Here is a 21,962-nt window from a genome sequence, read left to right as displayed (position 1 = left end):
GTTGTTGTTGTTGTTGTTGACAAAAACTTCATCAAGTCAAAGATCAACAATGGGACATTCACCTTCCACTACGTTCCAACAAAGCGGCAAGAAGCTAATCCCCTTAAATATAGAGACTCCCTATCGTAGAATACATTCTTGAACTAAATATAGAGATTTCAGGTTCAAAGTTCTATATGTTGGTTTCGAGCAGCTGCATTTTGATCAGCAAAGCATCTGGTTCTCTTTATCTTTGATTGCGGCTTTATCACCTTTTGTGGGGCTGTGTTCGTTCTTGGCAATTTTTTATTCTGAAGCCATTATGGTTTTGAGTCATTTCCTTTCCTTTCCTAGTTTGAGGTTTCTGCCCCTCATTTTTTTTTTTTTTTTTTGGGGGGGGGGGGTGTGGACATGTTTGGTTGCGATGTATTTGGTTACAGTTGTTAGCAGACCTTTTGATATCATTGGTCCCATCTTGGAGTTAGCTTTGGTTTGTTCTGGTCTGTAATGATCCTCTTTGACTTAATCTAATAAAAATCTAAACCTTCTTTCTGAAAAAAAGTCTTTTAACTTTCTACCAAATGAATATTTGAAACAGTTTCAACAAGTACTTTGAAAGTTTACTCCACAAAATCAAGCTAACACTTTATCCTAGAGGGAATAAAATCCATCAGAACTTTATCTGATCCTACAGTATCAAAAAGTAGAAGAAAATACAAAACTAAACCCAAATAGTTCCTAACCATTTAAACAAGAATGATTATAAAAGCAGAAAAATAAATGTCATATTCCTGCTGAATAAATTACACTGTTGTATATTATCAGAAAGCATACATCAAAATGGGCTTGGGCAGGATGATGTTCCAGAAAGAATATGATACAATACCCCCAGCGGATTGGGTGGCTGTTGGCCACTGTTTTGTCCTTGGTCTTATTTGGTGGGGTGAGGGTTTTGATCTGTTTGGGTGGTAGTTTCTGTTGTTCATGTTATCTCCTAGATTAATTACTAAATTCATATCTTTTTCCAAAAAAAAAAAAATGATACTACAATAGATTTGCATTATTTCTTCAAAAGATAGAACAATAGATTGCCTGGTGGAATAAAAATCTTTAATTTGGCATTTCATCAGCACAAAGATGAATGAATGCACTCTTCAAGAAACAGCACTGAGCTCCTTTTTTTTTTGTTTTTTTCTTTTGACACCTTTCACCGTGTTTATAAACAGATAGAAATGCCCTAGAACATATCCATATTACATTAAGCTTCAAGTACAGGTATTAATTGCTTTCCTTGGACCTTAACATAACCTGGTCACTTAAAACACCTTAACATGTTACACATTTAGATGAATGACATACTAGGGAATTAGGACAAAGAAAATAACTCCACCCATAGATTCCTATTTACAATCAGGTCCCAAACCCAGATAAAGCAGTATGGATGCATTAGGTAGCAACAAGTAGTGTAAAGCTTGTCAGATCACACAGTATGAAGTAAGATTACATTAAATGTTAAAAGAAAATTTTTATAAGATGGGCTATTAAACAAGCTTTGTCAGGTGGCACAAACTGCTGCAAATAAGGCACCAGCATGTGCAAAAGAAGTGTGATGGAGATGAGAAAATTATGATGGATGTGTGGCAATACAGAAACAATAAAATTAGAAATAAAGTTATTCATAATAAGCTCGAACTAGCTCTTATTACAAACAAGATGTGTGAGACAAAATTAAGATGGTTTAGTGATGCAAGAAGTGATCAATAAAGGCTCTTATGAGGAGAGTGGATGGAATAGAACAAGTTTTAGTAAAGGAGCTAAAAGAAGACCAAGGAAAACTTGGATCCCATTCTTGGGTCGGATATGAGTTATAAGGGCCTTACAAAAAACATGGCTATAGATAGATATGATTGGTGACGAATTAATGTAGCCAACCCACCTACTGGTTTAGGGCTTGATATGTTGGTCTTTTAGGACAATGAAAGGAACATAGAATAGAAAAACAAAAAGAAAAACAAAAAAAAAAAGGAGGAAATCAGAAGCACAAGTGTATATCAACTTAGAGAAAATAATAAGTATTAAATGGCTTGGAATGATGCATCATACTTACAGAATTATTCCCATTAAGATCAAAAAATGCAGTTGGTCCTTTCTCATTTAGCATTGATAACATTCCAGTGAGCAATAGTGAACAGTACTGCTGCCGAGCCCCAACTTTCTCACTTCGCAATAGAGCAAATATTTTACGAATATCTTTACCAGATATGCTATGTCCACCAGTTATCTGAATTAATTGTGCAATCTTCACAATTATACTGTCATTTTCTTCTTTAGAAAACCAATCAAGTAGAAAATTAAGCATTCCAGCTCTGACACATGAAGCTCGATTTGATATTGAATCTCTGAGCAGCTGGAGAAACAGATTGAGCCCATAATGCTGTAATGAATCACTGCTCTGCCCAGTGAAAAAGGCAAAGTAATTATTCTAAGTTCTTATTTATCATATAAGAATCGCACAATATTATCAATTTCTCCAGAATCAGACAAAATAAAAATTTCTTGAAGGAAGACGCAGAAAGGCAAAGAAATCACCAACCTTCTGGAGAACACTCAGATAAAGCAATATTACATCTTCATTCTGAGTCCAATCAAAAAAGAAAAAATATATTAACTGAGAAGATATGTCACAGTTGTACAACTCTAGAAGTCATAAACTGTCAATTCAGCAAAAATAGAATTGGATGATAAAAGTAGAGTTCCAGGATCCAAAGAACCTAAATAACAGATCATAAATCTCTGGGATAAGGGTTTCCATGATGAAAGTCACCTTTATTAGAGGGCTTGCTTTAATATCAAACTTTCCATCAACAAGCATATCAAGCAAAGCATTTAAAAGCTCTTCATTTGGGTGCCACTGACAAAAGTCCAACAGTAAACTTAACAATGTCTGATAACCCTTGCCAACAAGAGCTCTAAATGCCACCTGCAAACATTTAATTAATCAGTTTGCAGCAAAAACAAAAACCAAAGAAGCAAATAAATCAACGAATTAATAAACTCAAAAATGTGGATTAGAAAAGGAGAGTATGTAGGGCAGCACGACTGTAAATGTGCCCACAGCAGCATACAAATTAACAGAGTTCAACAAATGAAACATCAAAACAGCAAAGGCCAACCCATTTAACATACAGGACATGATAGTGACAATGATCAATAATGATAAAAAAAAAAGTCATAGCAACATCGACTGAACTAAAAGAAAAAAGCACTGTTATATCAAATTTTTTTATGATCAAAAGACACCTCTAATAAATTATACAAGCACTTGCCTTAGACTATGAGAAGGTTCTCTTTTGAGACTAACTAAATCCAAGTCAAGTTTGACTAAGAAAACATGAAGCGTCAAGCCTTTATCCCACTATGGCCCCATTTGGGATTGAGTTCAGGGCCAAACTCCGTATACAAGGTGCTTGGTAACCTTCCAATATCTTCAATTCAACCCAATTTGGGTGAGTTTGAAAACACAGAAAGCAGTTATTGAATGTTTGCATATTCCAATTTTGTACAATCTAAAACAACTGAGGCAAATTTTAATCCTGCATATGTCCCTATAAAAAACCTAACCAAGGCTTTTCCCTATTTCTGTTTTGCTTCTCTCACGAATTACAACAGAAGGTTGAAGATGTCAGCTGCTAGGGAAGGAGTGTCACTGGTCATCACATCATTGTCAGCCACCATGAACTATTTTGATTTAATCCTTGCAAACATGCAATTTTGTAACCTTCTAAATACAGTAATCACTATCTTTAGGACAAGTTGTTCCCAATATATAATGAATTAGCTTCAAAACTTCTCTAAATAGGAGAAAACCTATAATGAAAACAGGATTCAGTGCACAAACAAATTTTTGGCAGTAGGATGATCAAATATTGCAAGTGTGTCACAAAGCAAAGGGAATGGAGTGGGGAATACCTTTGAGACATCATTGCTCGCAAGCAGGCAAGTAAGAGTCTGAAGGACATTTAGGACTAACTTCTCGCCATCCTCATCAAGGATTCCATTCAACAATGACAAAATGTGCAAAAAGCATTGACAATCACGGAACAAAGCCTGGTAGAACTGAACTTAAAAGTACAACATTAGGCATCTTGCTCAAACAAAAATTTAAATGTGCAAATATCACAAACATTTAAATAAGTAATTTGATATACCACTTGATTACTAAGAAGCATGTCTCTCATCCCAACCAATAGATCAATTGACAGTTCTGCAAAGTTTTTCTCCCGTTCCTTTACATGAGTAAATGTTTCCAAATATTTGGAGCCTAAATACAACATTGCTTTTTGGTCTTCCTCAGAAACTGGAGTGATCTGCAAAGTAATGAACCCCAAAGCAACCACCCAGAAAAGGACAATTCAGTTGTGCTAGAGTGACCATAGACAAAACAATTACATCAAAAATGAACAATAGAATGTAATACCTTCATTAGATCAAGAATATGAACAAGTACACGATTTCTTAAACCTCTTTCCCAGAATAACTCAAATAAGCAATCAATACAAGCAGGACTGTGCAAAATTGAACTTTTTGCATCATCATTTACATTGAGATATTCAACAAAGATCTCTATTGATGTTTCCATACTTCTGTACCAATTTTGTGCTATCTCAGATGAATGAGGTCCATCAAAACCTTGAGAAGGTATCAGTTCCATGTTATTCTCGACATAAGAATTCATATTATTATTCCTTCGAAATTCTTGGGCCAAAATGCATGCAACTTTGAGCACCCGAGGTATTGCATCAAGTTTCCTCAATGAAGAAAACGTTTTCTCAGTAGAAAGCTGTAATATTCGAAGCAGGCTCTTTGCAATAACACCAGCAATCCCAGGATTACAAGCAGACTGTTCAAGGGCATCTAACAAAGCAGAACACTCGGACTGCAAGAACATAGGAAATCAAGAAAGATAAGCAAAGAAACAACAGAAGAAGAAGAATGGCAGCAGTTTGACAGAATTGATTTTTGAAAATACATCAATCAAAATTAACATATGAAACAAAGAAATGATGCAGTGTTGAACTATTTGGTGATCTGCATACACACACATACATGCAACATTCAAACAACCAACAACATCACAAACAAGAAGCTGGAGGTCTGTGCATATGCCGAAGTCTGAAGGTGGCCTGGGTCTCAGAGATCTTAGAAGCTGGAACACTGGCTGCTATCCAAGTTATTATGGAACATTCACTCCAAGAAGGACTCTCTTTGGGTGAAATGGATAGGCCATCAGTATTTAGGGGCAGCATCCATATGGGAGAGGGAGCGTAGAGAGGATGATTCCTCTTTATTCAAAAAGTTGTTGAGTATCAGGGACACTCTTCTACAGGATGGAGGTTCCCTTAATGGTGCACTGTCTATTTTTGAAGGGTGGAGCAAAAATGGGTCCTTTAGCACCATGGCAGCATATGATTATTTTAGGCCCAAGGGGCAGAGAGCTATGTGGGCTTCGGTGGTGTGGAAGTCCCACCTTATTCCCAAACATGCTTTCATTCAATGTTCTAAAAGGCGCTAGATGTTAGTCAGGCACCAGGCTGGGGCCTTGCGCCTAGGCGAGCCCTAGGCGGTGCATAAAAAAATTATTTAAATTAAATTTATATTATTTCAAATACACATACATACATATATGTTCGTATATAGATAAACAAATCATATATATATATAGGCTATATATACAAATCTATCTCTGTTTATATATACATATAAAGTTATAAACAGATATTATATGTATATTATTATGCATAAATATATATATAAAGTTATTAGCAAATCAGGGTGATCACTACCATCGCCACTACAGTGCAACCACAACCCAAACCAACCCATGCCAATTGGCCATTGTCGCCACTCCTTCGCCTTTATTCCATCATCGTCTCCTTCCTGTAGCATCGCTAGATCTGGTTGTTCGATTATCGTCGCTCAGATTCGGCTATTGGATGCTAGATCCATCCATCTGATCTAGGATGGAAATGGAGTCAAGCGACTGACGAGCCCAAACCACGGTCACGAGAAGAGAGGATATGAAAGGGAGGGGAAAATTGGGGCACAAAAAACATGTTTGGGAGGCATCGCCTTGGCCGCATCGGCCGCCTAGGCACCGCCCGAGCCCGATTAATCAGGCCCAGTGCCTAAGGGGGCGATTTGAAGGATATCGCGGCGGCCAGGGGCTGCCTAGACCGCCTTTTAGAACACTACTTTCATTTTGTGGTTGTGTGCCAAGGCAATAATTCTCACAAATGATAGGCTTTTGTTCCCTGATATCGATCGTTCATACCCTATGTGTGGCGTTGCTGATGAGTCTGTGGGTCATATTTTCTTTCAGTGTCAGGTTAGCTTGGACATTTGGTGCTCGATCAAGACTTGGCTTGGCCTTGCTCATGCTATGTCTTCACTGCCAAGGGCATTAAAGTGGTTGAAGCATCAAGCTAAAGGGTCTTCCTAGCTGAGTCAGGTTAAAAGAATGGCTTTGGCAGCCACGGTCTACCACATTTGGGAAGCTAGAAATCGTGCTGTCTTTGAGAATGTTAATCCTTGTGAGAGCATTTCCTATAGGATTAAAACCTTTGTATACAAAGCTATGTTTTCTTTGTATCCCCATGTTTTAATCCAGTACGAGTCTCTTGCTCAGGGGCTTTAGTCTTGGTGTTTCTCTTTGGCCCAGGTATGCCCAGTGTATACTGTACATTTTGATCTTTATAAATATTTACATCTTGATCAAAAAAAAGAGAACACAATACACATCCAGTCCCGTCTATACTATGGCATCCACATCGAGAATTGTGTATTTGTACAAGCAAATTATTGAATGCAAGCATGAATTCAGAGTCCAGCAGAGAAAATGAAGAAAGTTAACGGTGTTCAAAAACATGGACATCATAAAACTTCTTTTTTTAAGTTTAGATGATTGGAAAAAGAGCTATGCTTTTGGAATAAAGACACAGAGAACTGCAGATGTAAATTATCTAAATGAAAATCACAAAGACATTTACATCTTTTATTTTTGGACCTCAGGGAGAGGGGGGAGGGGGGTTTTCCTTGATAAGAAACAGAAAGACAAATCTCAGTAGCAAAGAAAAGACAATGAATATAAAACTGATGAGACTACCAAGTGAAAATATCCCTCAAAGGAACAAGAAAACTATCCATGAATAGGAACCATGAAACATAAAAGAAATATGATCGCATTCAGGGGAAAAATAGGTAGAAACATTGAATGGTACTCTCTATATCAACACTGCACTCATTCTACTATAGCAGAAAACGTCTCTATTGGTGACCCAGAGCATGTGAATAAGAAGAAAGGCAAATTTAGAATTTCATAGGAGGCACATATTAACTATGTCTAGGAATAATATGAACTTATGCCATTAAGGTAGTTGGTTTCTATTGTAACCTTTTATGCTTTATAGGTTTAATTGTTAGGAAACATGACTGTAGCAGTTACCCATGAGCTGTAATACATAAGATCATTTATATGGCTTCATTAAGTTTCTGCCTCTATGATATTCTAAGCGGTACTTATCAGAAAATGATATATTAATAAAGGTTCAAAAGTTCCCCACAGGCAATTTCCTATCCAAATAATAGGAGAGTTACCAACCTATATGTTAGTTAGATGGTTGAGTTAATAGCTGTAGAATTTGCTGAAACCTTTAGATGGTGAGAGAGCCTATTTCCTTGCTGCTTCTCCTCTCCCTGAAGTGCAAGTTGCCCATGTATCATTCTCACAGTACTTTAATTGGCTATGGTACAACCCAAATCTCAACTGCTTAAACACTCACAATCGAGCCCTACTCAAACCAAAACTCTTACCTATTGGCCCTAAAGTAAAAATTAAACTTAAAGACTGGTCACGGATCATTTAACTACCCTAATCAGATGAACAACACCTTTCAACATTTAGAACTATTCCACATTGAAGATCCTGATCCTAGTAACTTTTCTCAGCTAAAATACATCGAAGTTCCAGCTATAATCAGCCTTGAGCTAAATTTTCCCTCAATTTATCAATCCACATATAAATTTCTCCGCAAAAAGTTGTGTGTGGGCAAATTACATGTCAAGCCAACATGACTCCATATGCCATAGAGGTAAACATACAATGACGGAATAGTAAGATGTCTTCTTGCTGTTCTTTCATCATTTCTAAAATCCACCAAAGGAATTTAGAGCTATGGATGAAAGAAGAAGAAAGTAAGGAGGGATGACCTACGAATAAATGAACAAACAAACTAACTAACAAGAAATAGAAGGAGCCACACCAAATTTGACGTTCCGTGGATGTGCATGCTAGTTGGGCATGTCAAAAAATAGATGTTGGAACTTGGAAGCATTAAAATATGTGAGATACACAAAGATGGCATAGGTCATTGACGTTAGGTGTCATGAACACTAAGTTTTTACTTCAATGAACATTGGATATTTGGTTAGTGGTCTTAAATTGAAATAATATGAACTTTTTTTTACTTTGGATTTGAGGATAATTTACCCAAAATTGAATTTGTCAAGAGTATAAGTAATGTCGGAGAATATATGGAATAATTTCGGCCGTGTAGTGATAAGAAAAGATTGGAATGTGATAAAAGAGATAAGATGATAAAGAGAAGAATTTTTAAATTAAAGACAGCTGAGGAGATAAAGAAAGGATAAGAAATAGTTCCATAAAGATAGGAGAAAACTATCTTTCAAGTTTGAATCATATCAGATCATATCTGTTGTTTTACTATATTTAAATTTTGTATTTTTGAATTCCTATATTCTAGGAGCAAACTAAGGCCTGCTCATGTATATATACCTCGTTGGAGGTCAAAATACAAGTGTGAACTTATTCATTTTGTTCACCACAAGTTTTACTTAAGAGTATTCCTACTTTGGGTTTTCTATTTCTTCATGGTATCAGAGCCACCGATTTAGTGGCTGCATGCCTTATCTTTTTCTACACCAAACAGTCGTTCCAAGATGACTAGCAACCCACCAAGTGAAACCTCCACTACCTGTCCTGCACCCACCAGAACCCCTCAAACTCCAGCTGTTCCTATTTCTCTAGACAGCCATACCCTTCAAATTACACAGCATAAACTGAATGGGATTAACTTTCAAGAATGGTATCAATCAGTTTTGTTGGTCGTTAAAGGGAAGGGAAAAGTGGGATACCTAACTGGTGCAACCCCTATGCCAAATCCTGAAGCTGCTAATTATGAAATCTGGGACGCTGAAAATTCAATTGTTATGGCTTGACTCATTAATTCCACAGAGCCAAAGATAGGCAGAACCTATATGTTCTATAGAACAGCTAAGGATGGGAGGCAGTGCAAGCTCTTCGCTCAGATATGGAGAACAAGGCTCGATGTTTTGAAATCTGATTTGCCATTTGGACAACTCGACAAGGTAATCATTCAGTCACCGATTACTATAATATGTTGATTGAATTATGGCAGGAAATTGATCTATTTTATGACATTAGTTGGGAGTGTATTGAAGATGGAGTTAAATACACTAAAATGGTGGAGAAAGAACGGGTGTTTGATTTTCTTCATGGCCTTAATTTTGACTTGGACGAAGCCAGAGGAAGATTGCTGGGAACTAAACCATTCCCACCAATCCGAGAGGCATTTGCAGAGGTATGAAGGGACGAAAGTTGAAAGAAGGAAATAATGAACTCGTTTTCTACACATGAAAATAACACTCATAATTCAGCCCTTGCCACTTCTAAACTAAAAAATAGTACCAATACGAGGTGAATCACAAAAAAGAGAAACAGTGATGTGATCACTGTCAGAAACCCTATCATACTAGAGACACTTGCTGGAAAATTCATGAGAAACTGGCAAACTAGAAGGGAAAAAATTAAAAGAAGATGACTCAGGCAACCTATGCAATAGAGGCTGAAGAGGGTAAAATGACGAATCTTACCCTAACAATGGATCAATTGGAACTCCTTCAACAGGTATTGAACCAGACAAAGATCACTAAGCCATCTAATTCAGGTGAATCTCCAAAACCAATCGTGTCACTTGCCAAACAAGGTACTTTCTATCAGTGTTACTTCTCTAAAATGTTATCTACAAATGATTGGATTGTCGATACAGGAGCTTCAAATCACATGACAAGTTTATTACATGGATTATCAACCTATAAAATGTGTGATAGGACTATAACTGCGACTATGGTTGATGGTATTGTATCCTATGCTAAAAGAGAAGGATCAGTTTATATAGTTGGCCTGCATTTAAAGTCTATTTTATATGTACCTAAATTGAAGTGTAATCTATTGTCAATCAGCAAGCTAACAAAGGGCATGAACTATAAAGTGACATTTTTTCCAACTCACTACGTTTTTCAGGACCTAACTATAGGAAAAATTATTGGCAATGCTAAGAGAAAGAAAGATCTTTATTATGTCAAGAGAGCAGCCGATACTCCCACCTTATCTAGGTTACATAATAAATCCTCCACTTCTACTGTCTCAGATTTTAATATTTAGTTATGGCACAACCGTTTAGGCCATCCTAGTTCTAGATACTTAAAGATCTTGTATCCTCATGTGTTTATTAATAAAGGGAGTGAATCTTTTCAATGTGCGCAATGTAGTCTTCCCAAACAAACTAAAGTTTCACATCCTATTCATTCTTATCAGCCCACCAAACAATTCTATTTAGTACATGGTGATGTATGGGGACAAGCAAGAACTCCTAATCTCACCAACACTCACGGGTTTGTCACTTTCATAGATGATCATAGCAAGGTTTATTGGGTCTTCTTACTAAAAGAAAAGTCTGAAGTTCATGCAATATTCAAAAAACTCCACCAAATGGCATGCAATGTTTTTCAAACATCAATCCATATCCTTCGATTGGATAATGGAACGGGAATATTTCACAAATGCACCACAAGCGAGGTTAGGTGATGAGATAAAAGTAAAATTCTGGGATGACCTAGAGGGACTCAAACAAATGATACCAAGATGAGAGAAGGTGATTATAGGAGGTGACTTAAATGGTCACGTGAGTAGAGACGGAAACGACTATACAGAGGTACATGGAGGGTATGGATTCGGGAAAATTAATAATGAGGGTAAGTCTATTCTAGATTTTTCTATGGCATATGGGCTCATCATAACCAATACTAGGTTCAACAAAAGAGACGAACACTTAATCACATAAAAATATCGCACCAAGCACCTAAATAGATTACTTCCTCATGAGACAAGAGGATCGTTTATGTTGTAAGGATTGTAAGGTGATACCGGGGGAGTGTTTGAATACTCAACATAGACTTTTGATACTTAACGTCCAACTAAGAAATTGGGAGAGAAAAAATCACATAAAACAAAATCCAAAAATTAGGTGGTGGGATTTAAAAGGTGAGAAAAAACTAATCTTCAAAGAAAAATTAAGGGGTAGAAGGGAATGGAATGGAGAATGACAGGCAAACCAAATGTGGTTGGAAATGGCTGCTACCCTGAGAAACACGGCAAAGGTAGTGCTTGGAGAGACAAATGATAAAACTCCAAACCTTAAAGAGTCTTGGTGGTGGAATGAAGAGGTACAATTGAAAATTAAAAATAAGAAAACTTGCTATAAGGCTGTATATCAGTGCAACAATGAAGAAAATCTAAAAAATTATAAAGAAGCGAAAAAGGTAGCAAAAAGAGCTGTTAGTGAAGCAAGGTTAAAAGCATATGAGAATCTATATAAACAACCTGATACAAAAGATGGAGAAAGGGATATATATAAATTAGCTAAAACAAGAGAAAGAAAAACAAGGGATCTAAACCAAGTGAAATGCATAAAAAGATGAAAACCAAAATGTATTAGTGAATGAGAAAGCGATTAAGGAGAGATGGAATGAGTATTTCACAAAATTATCCAATGATGGTGGGGACACAAGAGTTAGGTTGAGACATCTCAGTAACTCCGAAGGGAACGTGAGCTATACATTTTATCGACACATAAGTCCAAATGAAATAAGGCAAGCATTAAAAAAGATGAAAAAATCACAAGGGGGTGGGACCGGATAATATACCAATAGAAGCATGAAAATGCATGAGAGAAAAGGGCATCTCCTAACTAACGAAATTATTTAACGCGATCCTTAAATCAAAAAGGTGCCAGATGAGTGGAGAAAGAGTACTTTGGTCCCTATATACAAGAACAAAGGAAATGTTCAAAACTGTGAAAATTACAGAGGAATTAAGTTAATGAGCCATACCATCAAACTCTGAGAGAGAGTAATAGAGCAGAGGCTCAAAAAAGAAATAGATGTCTCGAAAAAATCAGTTTGGTTTCATACCTAGTAGGTCAACAATGGAAGCTATATACCTACTGAGGCGCCTAATCAAAAGGTATCGGGATCATTAGAAAGACCTGCATGGTGTTTATAGATCTAGAAAAGGCCCATGATAGGATCCCTAGAGAAGTATTATGGAGGGTTTTAGAGAAGAAAGGAGTCCAAATAGCCTATATACAAGCCCTTAAGGACATGTATCACGATGCAAAGACAAGGGTCAGAACATACGAGTCGATACTAAACCGTTTAAAATTATAATGGGACTGCATCAAGGTTTTGCACTAAGTCCATACTTATTTGCTTTAGTAATGGATGAACTCACTAAACACATTCAGACAAATGTGACATGGTGTATGCTATTTGCAGATGACATAGTGTTGGTGGATGAAACAAAAGAGGGAGTGAACACTAAACTTGAGTTTTGGAGAAACAATTCTGAATCTAAGGGATTTAAATTAAGTAGAAGAAAAACAGAATATATAGAATGTAAATTTAGTAAGAATGCAAGAGTAGAGGATGTTATAATAAAATTGGGATACCAAATCTTACAAAGAAAAGACCATTTTCGATATTTGGGATCAGTGATTCAAAAAGATGGAGAAATTCACAAGGATGTAACGCATAGAATTAAGGCAGGTTGGCTAAAATGGAGAAATGGGTGTTATGTGATGGTAAAATCCCATTAAAATTGAAAGGAAAATTCTAGAAGACAGATATAAGACTATTCTTGTTGTATGACTCAGAATGTTTGGCAATCAAATACTAGCATGAGCAAAAGACGAGCGTAGCGGATATGAGAATGCTAAGATGGATGTGTGGCCATACAAGAAAAGATAAAATTAGAAAAGAGGTTATTCGTAATAAGGTAAGAGTAGTGCCAATCGAAGAGAAGATGAAAGAGACTAGACTAAGATGGTTTGATCATGTGAGAAGAAGACCAAGAGACGCTCCTGTGAGGAGAGTTGATGAAATGGAATAACTAGTTAAAAAAAGAGGTAGAGGTAGACCCAAGAAGACTTTGGGAAGAACATTAAAGTTTGATATGAAGTGTATGGGCCTAAATGAAGATATGACAAAATACAGAAATACATGGAAGCTGAATATGTTGTTGTTTTCTACTAAGCCAGTTCATACACAGCCCAATAGAGGAGCAACATATGGAGGGTCTAAGAAAGATATTGAGCTACTAAAAGCAACACCAGCAAAGGGTATTTTGTTTAAAACAGGTGTTAAAATGGATATTAAAGACTACACAGATGCAGATTATGCAAGGTCCCTCACTAATAGGAGATCTACAACCAAGTATTGTGTGTTCTTAAGTGGGAATCTGGTGTCCTAGAGGAGTAAGAAGCAAAGCATTGTGGCCAGGTCCAGTGCAAAGGAAGAATTTAGGGCTATGTCCCTTGGTCTATGTGAATTACTATGGCTAAGGATTGTCCTAGAGGATTTGAAAATCTAGGATCAAGGTACAATTAAGTTGTTTTGTGATAATCAGTCAGCTATTAGTATTGCTCATAATCTTGTTCAGCATGACAGGACAAACCATATTGAAATAGATCGACACTTTATAAAGGAGAAATTTGATACAAGTCTAATTCACATTCCCTATGTCCCATCTAAAGAACAAGTGGCTGATGTTTTAATCAAGGGGCTGGCTGCTAAGAGATTTGAAGACCTAATAGGCAAGCTGGGAATGATAGATATTCACTCACCAGCTTGAGGGGGGAGTGTTGGTTCCCGAAAGATTATCAAAGAAGAAGTCTTGCTAGTCAAAGAGTATGGTTTTTAGAAGTTTCTAAATCTAGAATAGGGGTTTTTCCTAATTCAAACTTAGGAAACTTTCCTATGTTGTTAAATCATTTCTTATGTTGTTAAATCATTTGTATTAGATTAGTTGTTTGTCTCGGGTAAATTAGTTTATGTCAAGGGTGTATTTGTTATTTCACCTAGATGTTTGTTTGGTTAGTCATATCCCTTGTGTTCAGTTATTTAAATCCTTGTGTAGTCCACTCTTATGTTCTATAAATAAGGGGTCAGAGGAGCCTTTATTTTCTCACTGGTTCTTTATGCTATCTTGGGGAATTCTGAGCGAGAATGTGTTGTGTAAGAGGAAAGCTTTTGAGGGCTTTGTAATCTATTTTAGTTCTCTATATAGCCTAGATATTGGGTTGTGAGAGAGAGAGAGTTTATGGGCAGTACATGTAATCAGTTATAATATTCAAGACAGTGGAGAAAGGCTCCAAAGACAGTTTGGATGTAGGTTTCCTTAAGGGACACTGAACCATGATAAATAGTGGGTCTTTGTGTGTGAATGTTCTACTAATTTCTAGTTTTCATATTCTGTCCTTTTCGCCAATTAGTGTGTCAGTATTTCTCGGAAATCTTGAGTGTAGAGTATTTGAGTAAGGCATAAGATTACGTCAACATATGAATTGTAGTTTCCTTACGTCGTAGATTTCTCCTCTATAAAAGGACATGTACATGTACATATCAAAGTAAGAAATGGATTATTCAGTTCTTTACAGTGATAGCTTAAGTTTTTATGTCTGTTCAATAACTTAAAAAAGGTACCACAGCAACAAAGGTCCTACACTCAAACCTCACTCACAACCTAAGATCTAAATACTTGCACATAATCAGAATTTAAGTATCTGTCCCTTTTTTGGTATAATGGTGCATGAACAAGGTTGAATTGGTTTTGTTTTAATGGTAGCTAGTGAAAATTACCTTTAGTGACCTAGCTAATAAATAAAAAGTACATGTACTTAATTTTTTTCATCTCTTTGTTGTGTTCGTATCCTCAGTTTTATTAAATTGCAGTATCCTCTATCTGTATCCATATTTGACTCCTGTATTCATATCAATGCCCGAGCATCTTAGGCAATCATTGTTCCTACTGCACAAATCACAAAACTATATAATAAGCACACTTCAATCTCTAGTCCTTTATAGCTGGCTTACCAATTTCTCATCAACAATAGGAACATTAAAAGAAAACCACAAGAACCTAGCAACAATAATAATAATAAATAAAACTACAAGTAGAAAAGCAGGAAATCCTGCATAAGAGGCCAAGAGATAAGACCTAAACATGCAAAAGTACCTCAACAAAAGTTACAAACAATGATTGCTTAAAACCTAGTATTACATCAGCAAGTGTGACACCTGTTTTTCCTAATAAAGATATCAAATTTTAGTTTTATACAGACAGCACTCATCCATGCCATACACAAAAAGAGTTTCTGTTCTTGGATATAAGAAGATTTACACATCAGATGGTGAAATATACAATGCGGAAACACCTTAAAGGTAAAAGAAGAAAGTGCCTACCAAATTGTGTTTACTAGCATTTGATGTTGCTGCAAATTCCACGAAAGAGATGACTTCAACCTGAAGAGCATCAATGTCGTTACCATTTATACTGCCAACTCTATTGGAGCTGGAGCATATTTCTAAGTTAGAATGATGAACCTCATCATGTTTGCAACTATCTCCCAAACATTCTACTGAAGCTGGCACAAAATAGAAAAAGTTCTCAGAGAAGATAAAGTCCCATATTCCTTCAGCTCGGAGTCCATCCAGTAATGTAGGTGAAGAAACAAGAACCTTCCTGAAAGCATAAAGAACATAATGCTGCAGTGTATGGACAAAGAACCTGCAGAAACAGGAAACATAAGAGGGTGAAATAGGTGAAGGGCAAGGTCGAAAAATGGAAGTGTCATGAGAAGCAGTAAAACAATTTAACCAAGATATCAATGGTAGTATCATTAACCTTAAGTGGCTTGGCAACTCATTCTGATTAGAACAAGCCCTAATGCAAGGAAACAACGTGAGTAGAGCCTTCAGGAACCACTTCACTGAAAGTTCCGCATAAACTGAAGTAACTGGAGCGGCATTTCGACTAGCTGATACTTGGAAATTAGAAGATTTAGTGTCTTCTGTTGCAAGAAGGAAAGAAGCAAGGACTCTGCTTAACTTGACTGCATAATCATTCCAATCTTGTACAAAAGAATTGGCAGACAGTTGGGCAGAAAGCCCCATATCATTAAACTCTGAACTATGCTTATTTTTGGAGTCAGAAACCAGAATTTGAAAATCCTTTTGCCCAGACATAACATTCTTGTGCTGTCCATACTCTTGAAGCATGAAAGCAAGTGAACAAAAGCTATTCGCAAACTTATGTACCCTCCCATCCTCACATAGAAACTGCATGTTGTTCACATTAGCAAAGCTGGATATTGGTTAAGGTACAGGAACCGTTAGCATATAAAAAACATGCTACATAAAACCACAATGTTATTAACAGATACCTAAAGCCAAAGTTGGTATTTGCAACACACAAGATAACCATAGTATAAAGGCAGGCACTCTTGCATAAGTAGAGAGTGCATGGTCATGTAGAAAAGGAGCTGCACTGCATTTTAGGCATCAATAGATATCAACAAAATACATTAATTGATGCTAATAAGGATACACAGCTTCCCTAAGAACTTCCAACAAAAGAACATGGAGCTGGAAAATACCCAATAAAGGATTCTCATCTCTGCAAAATGATATAAACAAATGTTAGAAAGGCAAAATAAGTGGTATGATGAAACAGTGTAACAAGTAAAATTAACTGTAGCCACAAGTAAAATTAACAACTAAACACTAAACACATAATGAACACCCAAAATATATCAAATTCAGCATACAGAAAAACTACATATACAGCACGACACCACCATATTAGAAGCAACAAGTATGCATATTAAAATAGTCTAAAGAGTTCAAACACTTACAGGCATGAAATTTCTGATTTCAAGCAGATTACTTGAGCATGTGGACACCCAAATAATCACACTATATATATTGTAAGGTTAAAGGTAAACACAAACGGAGAGAATAACACTACTTCAGATTTTACCTATCAAAAAAAAGGGGGCATTATCTCAAACTTTAACATGGAAATGCTTTCACAGGGATTACAAACAAAGAGACATGCAAAGTCGTCGATTTTTAACATTATTTTTTCATACAGTGTCATTGGGATCACATAGCGGGAAATAAAAGGCTTGATATGTGGTGGTGTTTATGCTCTCAGGGAGAAAAAGGCAAGACAAGTGTAAACATAAAAATCACAAGAATTATGCACCAAAAATAACCAATGCCCTGTTAAGGATAATCCCAGTTCTTGCTGTGTATGAATAAGAGGAGAAGAAAAGAAGAGAAGATATGTAGTATTGTCTTTAGTAATCAACAGCTTTACTCTCAGTTCTCTGTAAGATCAGTTTTTTCTATTCTGTTATAACAAAGAACAGTTACTTGCTTAGTTTGTTACTGCCAGCTGTCAGAGATGGTTTACTAGAGTTTCTGTTTAGCATATAAACTCAACAAACCTCATTGTATCATTTTGAGATCTCATTTTCAGAATTCAAGAGTATGATTTTCTTTTCAATTTTCTCCCAATTTTCTTCATCCTTGATTCCTTCAAAGAGTTTCTTTACCCCTGAGCCATATGTCCCTCAATATGTGAGGTCTAGAAAACTCATAGGAATGAACTAGGAAGACGGGGGTATTCAAGTCTGGCAGGTGGTGTGGTGAGTTTGAAGGAGGATATGTTATAGCCAGTGTTCTAAAAATCGGCCTAGGCGGCCGCCTAGGCGCCAACGAGGCGCTAAGCGGCCGCGAATTTGGCCTAATCGGCCCCCTAGGTGCCGGCCCGATTAATCGGTTGGCAGCGACTCCAAGGCGGCCAAGGCAGCGCCTAGCCGCCTGGGACGCCTAATTTTTTACTTACCTCTCAGCCATCTCCCCCATCTCTAGCCAAGGCCGCCGCCACCTCAACACTATTGATACCTCATCGCTACTGGGATCGCTAGGGCGGAGAGAGTAGCCTGGGAAATGCGAATCCATCTCTTTCCTCATGCAGAATCGGTAATCTGTGAAGCTCATGATCGGTCGAGGAAGGTTCATTCGAAGAAAGAGAGATAGGCGTTGCGAGAATCAGTTCCCAGTTCAAGTCCAAACTGAGCAAATCGAACTCGACTCGAGGGGTCGTAGACCCAAATGCCGCCGATCCAGTTGTAACGCTCGAAGACCACCACCTGGTTGCCCTCCCGCTTGAGCTCAGGTGAGGATAGCTAGATATATATATATATACAATATATTTATAAATTTGTTTATATATATAAACAGATAAATATATAAACATATATATATAAGTTTCTAATTTATATATATAAGTTTTATCTATCTTTTTAACTTTGATTTATCTAAAAATAACATAAAATTATATTAAAATTAAAAAAAAAAAAAAACAGTCCACCTAGGCCCCACCTCAGCGTTCTAGGCGTTAGGTCCCAGTCTGGTGCCCGACTAACGCCTAGCGCGTTTTAGAACACTGGTTCTAGCGAAATGGCAAAGAAAATTTCGATATTTTTTAGGGGAAAATGACAACTTGAGAGGAGTTCTCATGCTGACATTTCAAGATCTAAACTTCATGTGTTAACAGATCTCTATGGCAAGAATAGGGATCTGGGGTCAAGGGACTGGGGTGTCTATGATTCTGTCTTTGTTGACTGTCTTCATCCTATAGTTAGTCAACTAGCACTTTATAGTACTTTTGTTAAAGTGTGGAAGAATTCTCAATATCAACATACCACAAAGTTTCAGACCAAGGAATAAGTTTAAGTATCCTTTTGTTCATTTCAATTCGGTGGAAGAATCAAGCTGTGATTTCCAGGCTTAATGGTAGGGTATTTTAAGGTAGGAGAATCTTTGTTGTCGGGAAAAGGCTACTGCTTTTAGTAGGACATCTCAGAGTTACTCTCGGAAAAGATATTTTCCTTCAGGAAGAAATCGTATAGGTAGATCACTGGTAAGGCAAAATCCACAACCTCAGGCTGAAGGGAATAGCAGGTATTCTCCGAAAATTTGGAATTGTTGTGTAGACAGAAGACCTGAGAAGATGTAATCATTTGCGAAGGTTGTTAAATTTTAGGATTCTAAGATAAAGTATCAACCAGTAGACAGACTGATTGGCTGAATTGCTGAGAAGTCAGCTATGTGAAGAAACTAGAGGTGATTCCCAGATTGAATGATATTTTCATTCAAGGTGTTCTCTCTAACTGTTAGTGTGTAAAAAATATGTTATGGTCCATTGTAAGATGTGGGACTTGTCCCACATTGGAAGTTCAGGCTTCTGGTGTGGGGTTTATAACCTCTTGGGCACCCTTCCCTTAACAGCTAGCTTTTGAAGGTGAATTCTACTCGAGAGTTGTAACAGTGGTATCAGAGCCGACCCCATAGCTCCCAGTGCAAGCGAGCGGCGACATAGGTGACGTCGGCATTGCAGTGTTCACCCGAGACTAGCAATGGCTAGTGCACATCCTGCCGTCGTGAGCGCTGGACTACGAAGCATGGTGGTATATTATGGTCCACTGCAAGGTATGGGACTTGTCCCATATTGGAAGTTCAGGCTTCTGGTGTGGGGTTTATAACCTTTTGGGCACCCTCCCGTTAACAGCTAACTTTTGAGGGTGAGTTGTACTCGAGGGTTGTAACAAAATAATAATATAAAAGATAAAGTTTAACTCTCTATCTAATAGCTTAAGCTTTTAGATGAGATGGTGGTTAACAATTCAACATATCATCAAGCAAGCAAAGGTCCTGAGTTCAAACCTCAACACTAACCCAATATTTAATTGTTGTAGGTGTTTGGACCAGCTATGCAGAAAAGTCTTGCTGCACATGAGGGGGAATATTGAGTGTAAAAATAATGACGTAAAGATAAAATTAACCCTCTATCTAATAGCTTAAGCTTTCGGATGAAATAGTGGTTAACAATTCAACAAGGTTAAGTGAACCCTATGGGAGACAAGATGATGTTGCCTTTTGATGATGAAAATATCAAGAGAAGCATGATAGAGGGGAAAGCACCTTGGTTATCACAATGGTTTGAATCTAGGGATGGCAATGGGAACCCCAAAGTGTCCCAAGTACCCATTTAAAATTACCTAAGGCTTATTTGAAAATTTGTTAAAACAAAAATGCAAATGGGGAAATGGGTGATCCATTGCCATCCCGATTTGAATATGTAAGTGGGTTCCTAAGGATATGAGGTTTGAACAGTTTGTATGGCTAACGTGTGAAGGGATTCTTTTGATCACTTGGAATTCTAAGTTCTTTACTCCAATTGCTAGGCATTGGGGTGATTTCATCTTTGCCGATCCATACACACAGGGAAGGAGACTTGATGCTGCAAGGCTTCTGCTTTCTACAATTTACCATAACAATATCAGTAAGACTTTGCACTTGAAGATTAATGGTTTTGTTTTTCAGATTAAAGTGTGGGAAGAACCAGTACTGCCTTCCCATCAGTTTCTTTGCTTTCAATCTTTCCGATACAATTCAGTTTCAGCCAGACTAGCTTTTGATGAATCTTCATTTCCCTTGGGTTCTGATAATTCAAATTTGAATTACTTCAATTCTCCAGAGGATGATTGGCTGTCCGATGATTGCTTAATGACTCTTCATTGGTAGCAGCCAAAGTTTATGCCCGCATCATTCCGAATTCTTTTTTTTTTTTTTTTTCGAGATCTATTAGTTGGAGGGTACATCAATTCTTGCTTCAGTTTCCAGGCTGAGGTTGGGAAACACAAGGGTGTTTCAGATTTTTCCAGGCTAACTACTTTGAATGTTGGGCTTGTTTTTCATTTCCACAAACTTTTGGCATTCCTATTTGTAGTTTTTTGCAGCATTTGGGAGGTCCAATTCTTCATTATACTAATAACTTCAAGCTTGCCAAGGGTGGTCTTCTTCTCCTGGGGGTAGAGTCAGTAATACAAGGCTGTTGCAGCGTAGGACGTCTGTCCTAAAAATAAAAGGAGGATAAGGCCTATTCGTTTTACCTACCAGAGAACTAGATGGATAAGGATGGCAAAGAACATTCAGTCTTCAATGAGTCTTGTTAGTTCTACATCGGTGGATGGGTTCCAGAATAGAAGCAATTTGAATTTCAAGAATCAGGGTCAGGTTGTTGATGGTTCTCATTTGGACAATGGCAGCTCTGTTGGGCATTCGGATGGTTCTTCAGATTTGGAGGCTGAGACTGAGGCAACTTGGTTCAATGGGGAAGTTTTGGGTCTGTCGGCTAAAGATGAGGAGGTCTCTGTTTTAAAGGAAATTACTGATTGCAAGCTGCCGTTCAAGCATAGTGGGCTGCAATGAATTGAGAGGCATCTTATTGTTAGCTTCTCAGTTTTCTTAATGTTGTAGTGTCATGCAGCTCATGGTCTGGGTCTCAGGATCTAAGATCGGTGGCTGTAGGAGGCCTGGTCCTTTCTAAGTTCTTCTCCTGGTTGGAATGCGTGGATCTTCAGCAATTGAAGTCAGAATCTTGCAAGAGTTGGAATTTAGCAATCCTTAGCCTTTCTAGACAGGGGCTGATCAGTTTTCTTGGAGGTTTGGGCTTCCCAGGGTCAGATTGGATTTTTCCAGGTTTTGATATACTCATTGGGCGAAGTGCCGGTCTATTACATTTTGATCAAGTAGACATTTGTCTCCCTATCTCATTTATTGGGGGTGCTTCAGCTGGCTTTTCCTATGCCCGTGGTCGTATCGGACTTCTGGGGGTGTTCAGGTATCATGGTTGTTTT

The 21,962-nt window shown here is 37.4% G+C and overlaps 1 protein-coding gene across 6 annotated transcripts in view; it reads right to left on the bottom strand.

The window, feature by feature from the left end:
* The window catches only part of LOC127807331 (BEACH domain-containing protein B), a 146,506-nt gene that overhangs the window by 69,625 nt on the left and 54,919 nt on the right, over positions 1–21,962 (bottom strand). For all 6 annotated transcript variants that reach the window (XM_052345072.1, XM_052345071.1, XM_052345067.1 and 3 more), the window contains 9 exons: positions 16,799–16,867; positions 16,097–16,555; positions 15,655–15,979; positions 4,457–4,915; positions 4,188–4,346; positions 3,949–4,095; positions 2,804–2,959; positions 2,573–2,614; positions 2,087–2,431 (listed from right to left, as the gene is read on the bottom strand). In XM_052345072.1, the coding sequence (XP_052201032.1) occupies positions 2,087–2,431; positions 2,573–2,614; positions 2,804–2,959; positions 3,949–4,095; positions 4,188–4,346; positions 4,457–4,915; positions 15,655–15,979; positions 16,097–16,555; positions 16,799–16,867 (2,161 nt within the window). The remainder of the gene's footprint in view (positions 1–2,086; positions 2,432–2,572; positions 2,615–2,803; positions 2,960–3,948; positions 4,096–4,187; positions 4,347–4,456; positions 4,916–15,654; positions 15,980–16,096; positions 16,556–16,798; positions 16,868–21,962) is intronic.

Source organism: Diospyros lotus, chromosome 8, assembly GCF_014633365.1.
Source record: "Diospyros lotus cultivar Yz01 chromosome 8, ASM1463336v1, whole genome shotgun sequence".
NCBI classification, from domain to species: domain Eukaryota; kingdom Viridiplantae; phylum Streptophyta; class Magnoliopsida; order Ericales; family Ebenaceae; genus Diospyros; species Diospyros lotus.
The sequence above is the reverse complement of the archived record's forward strand: the minus strand, read 5'-3'. Positions and strand labels throughout refer to the sequence as shown.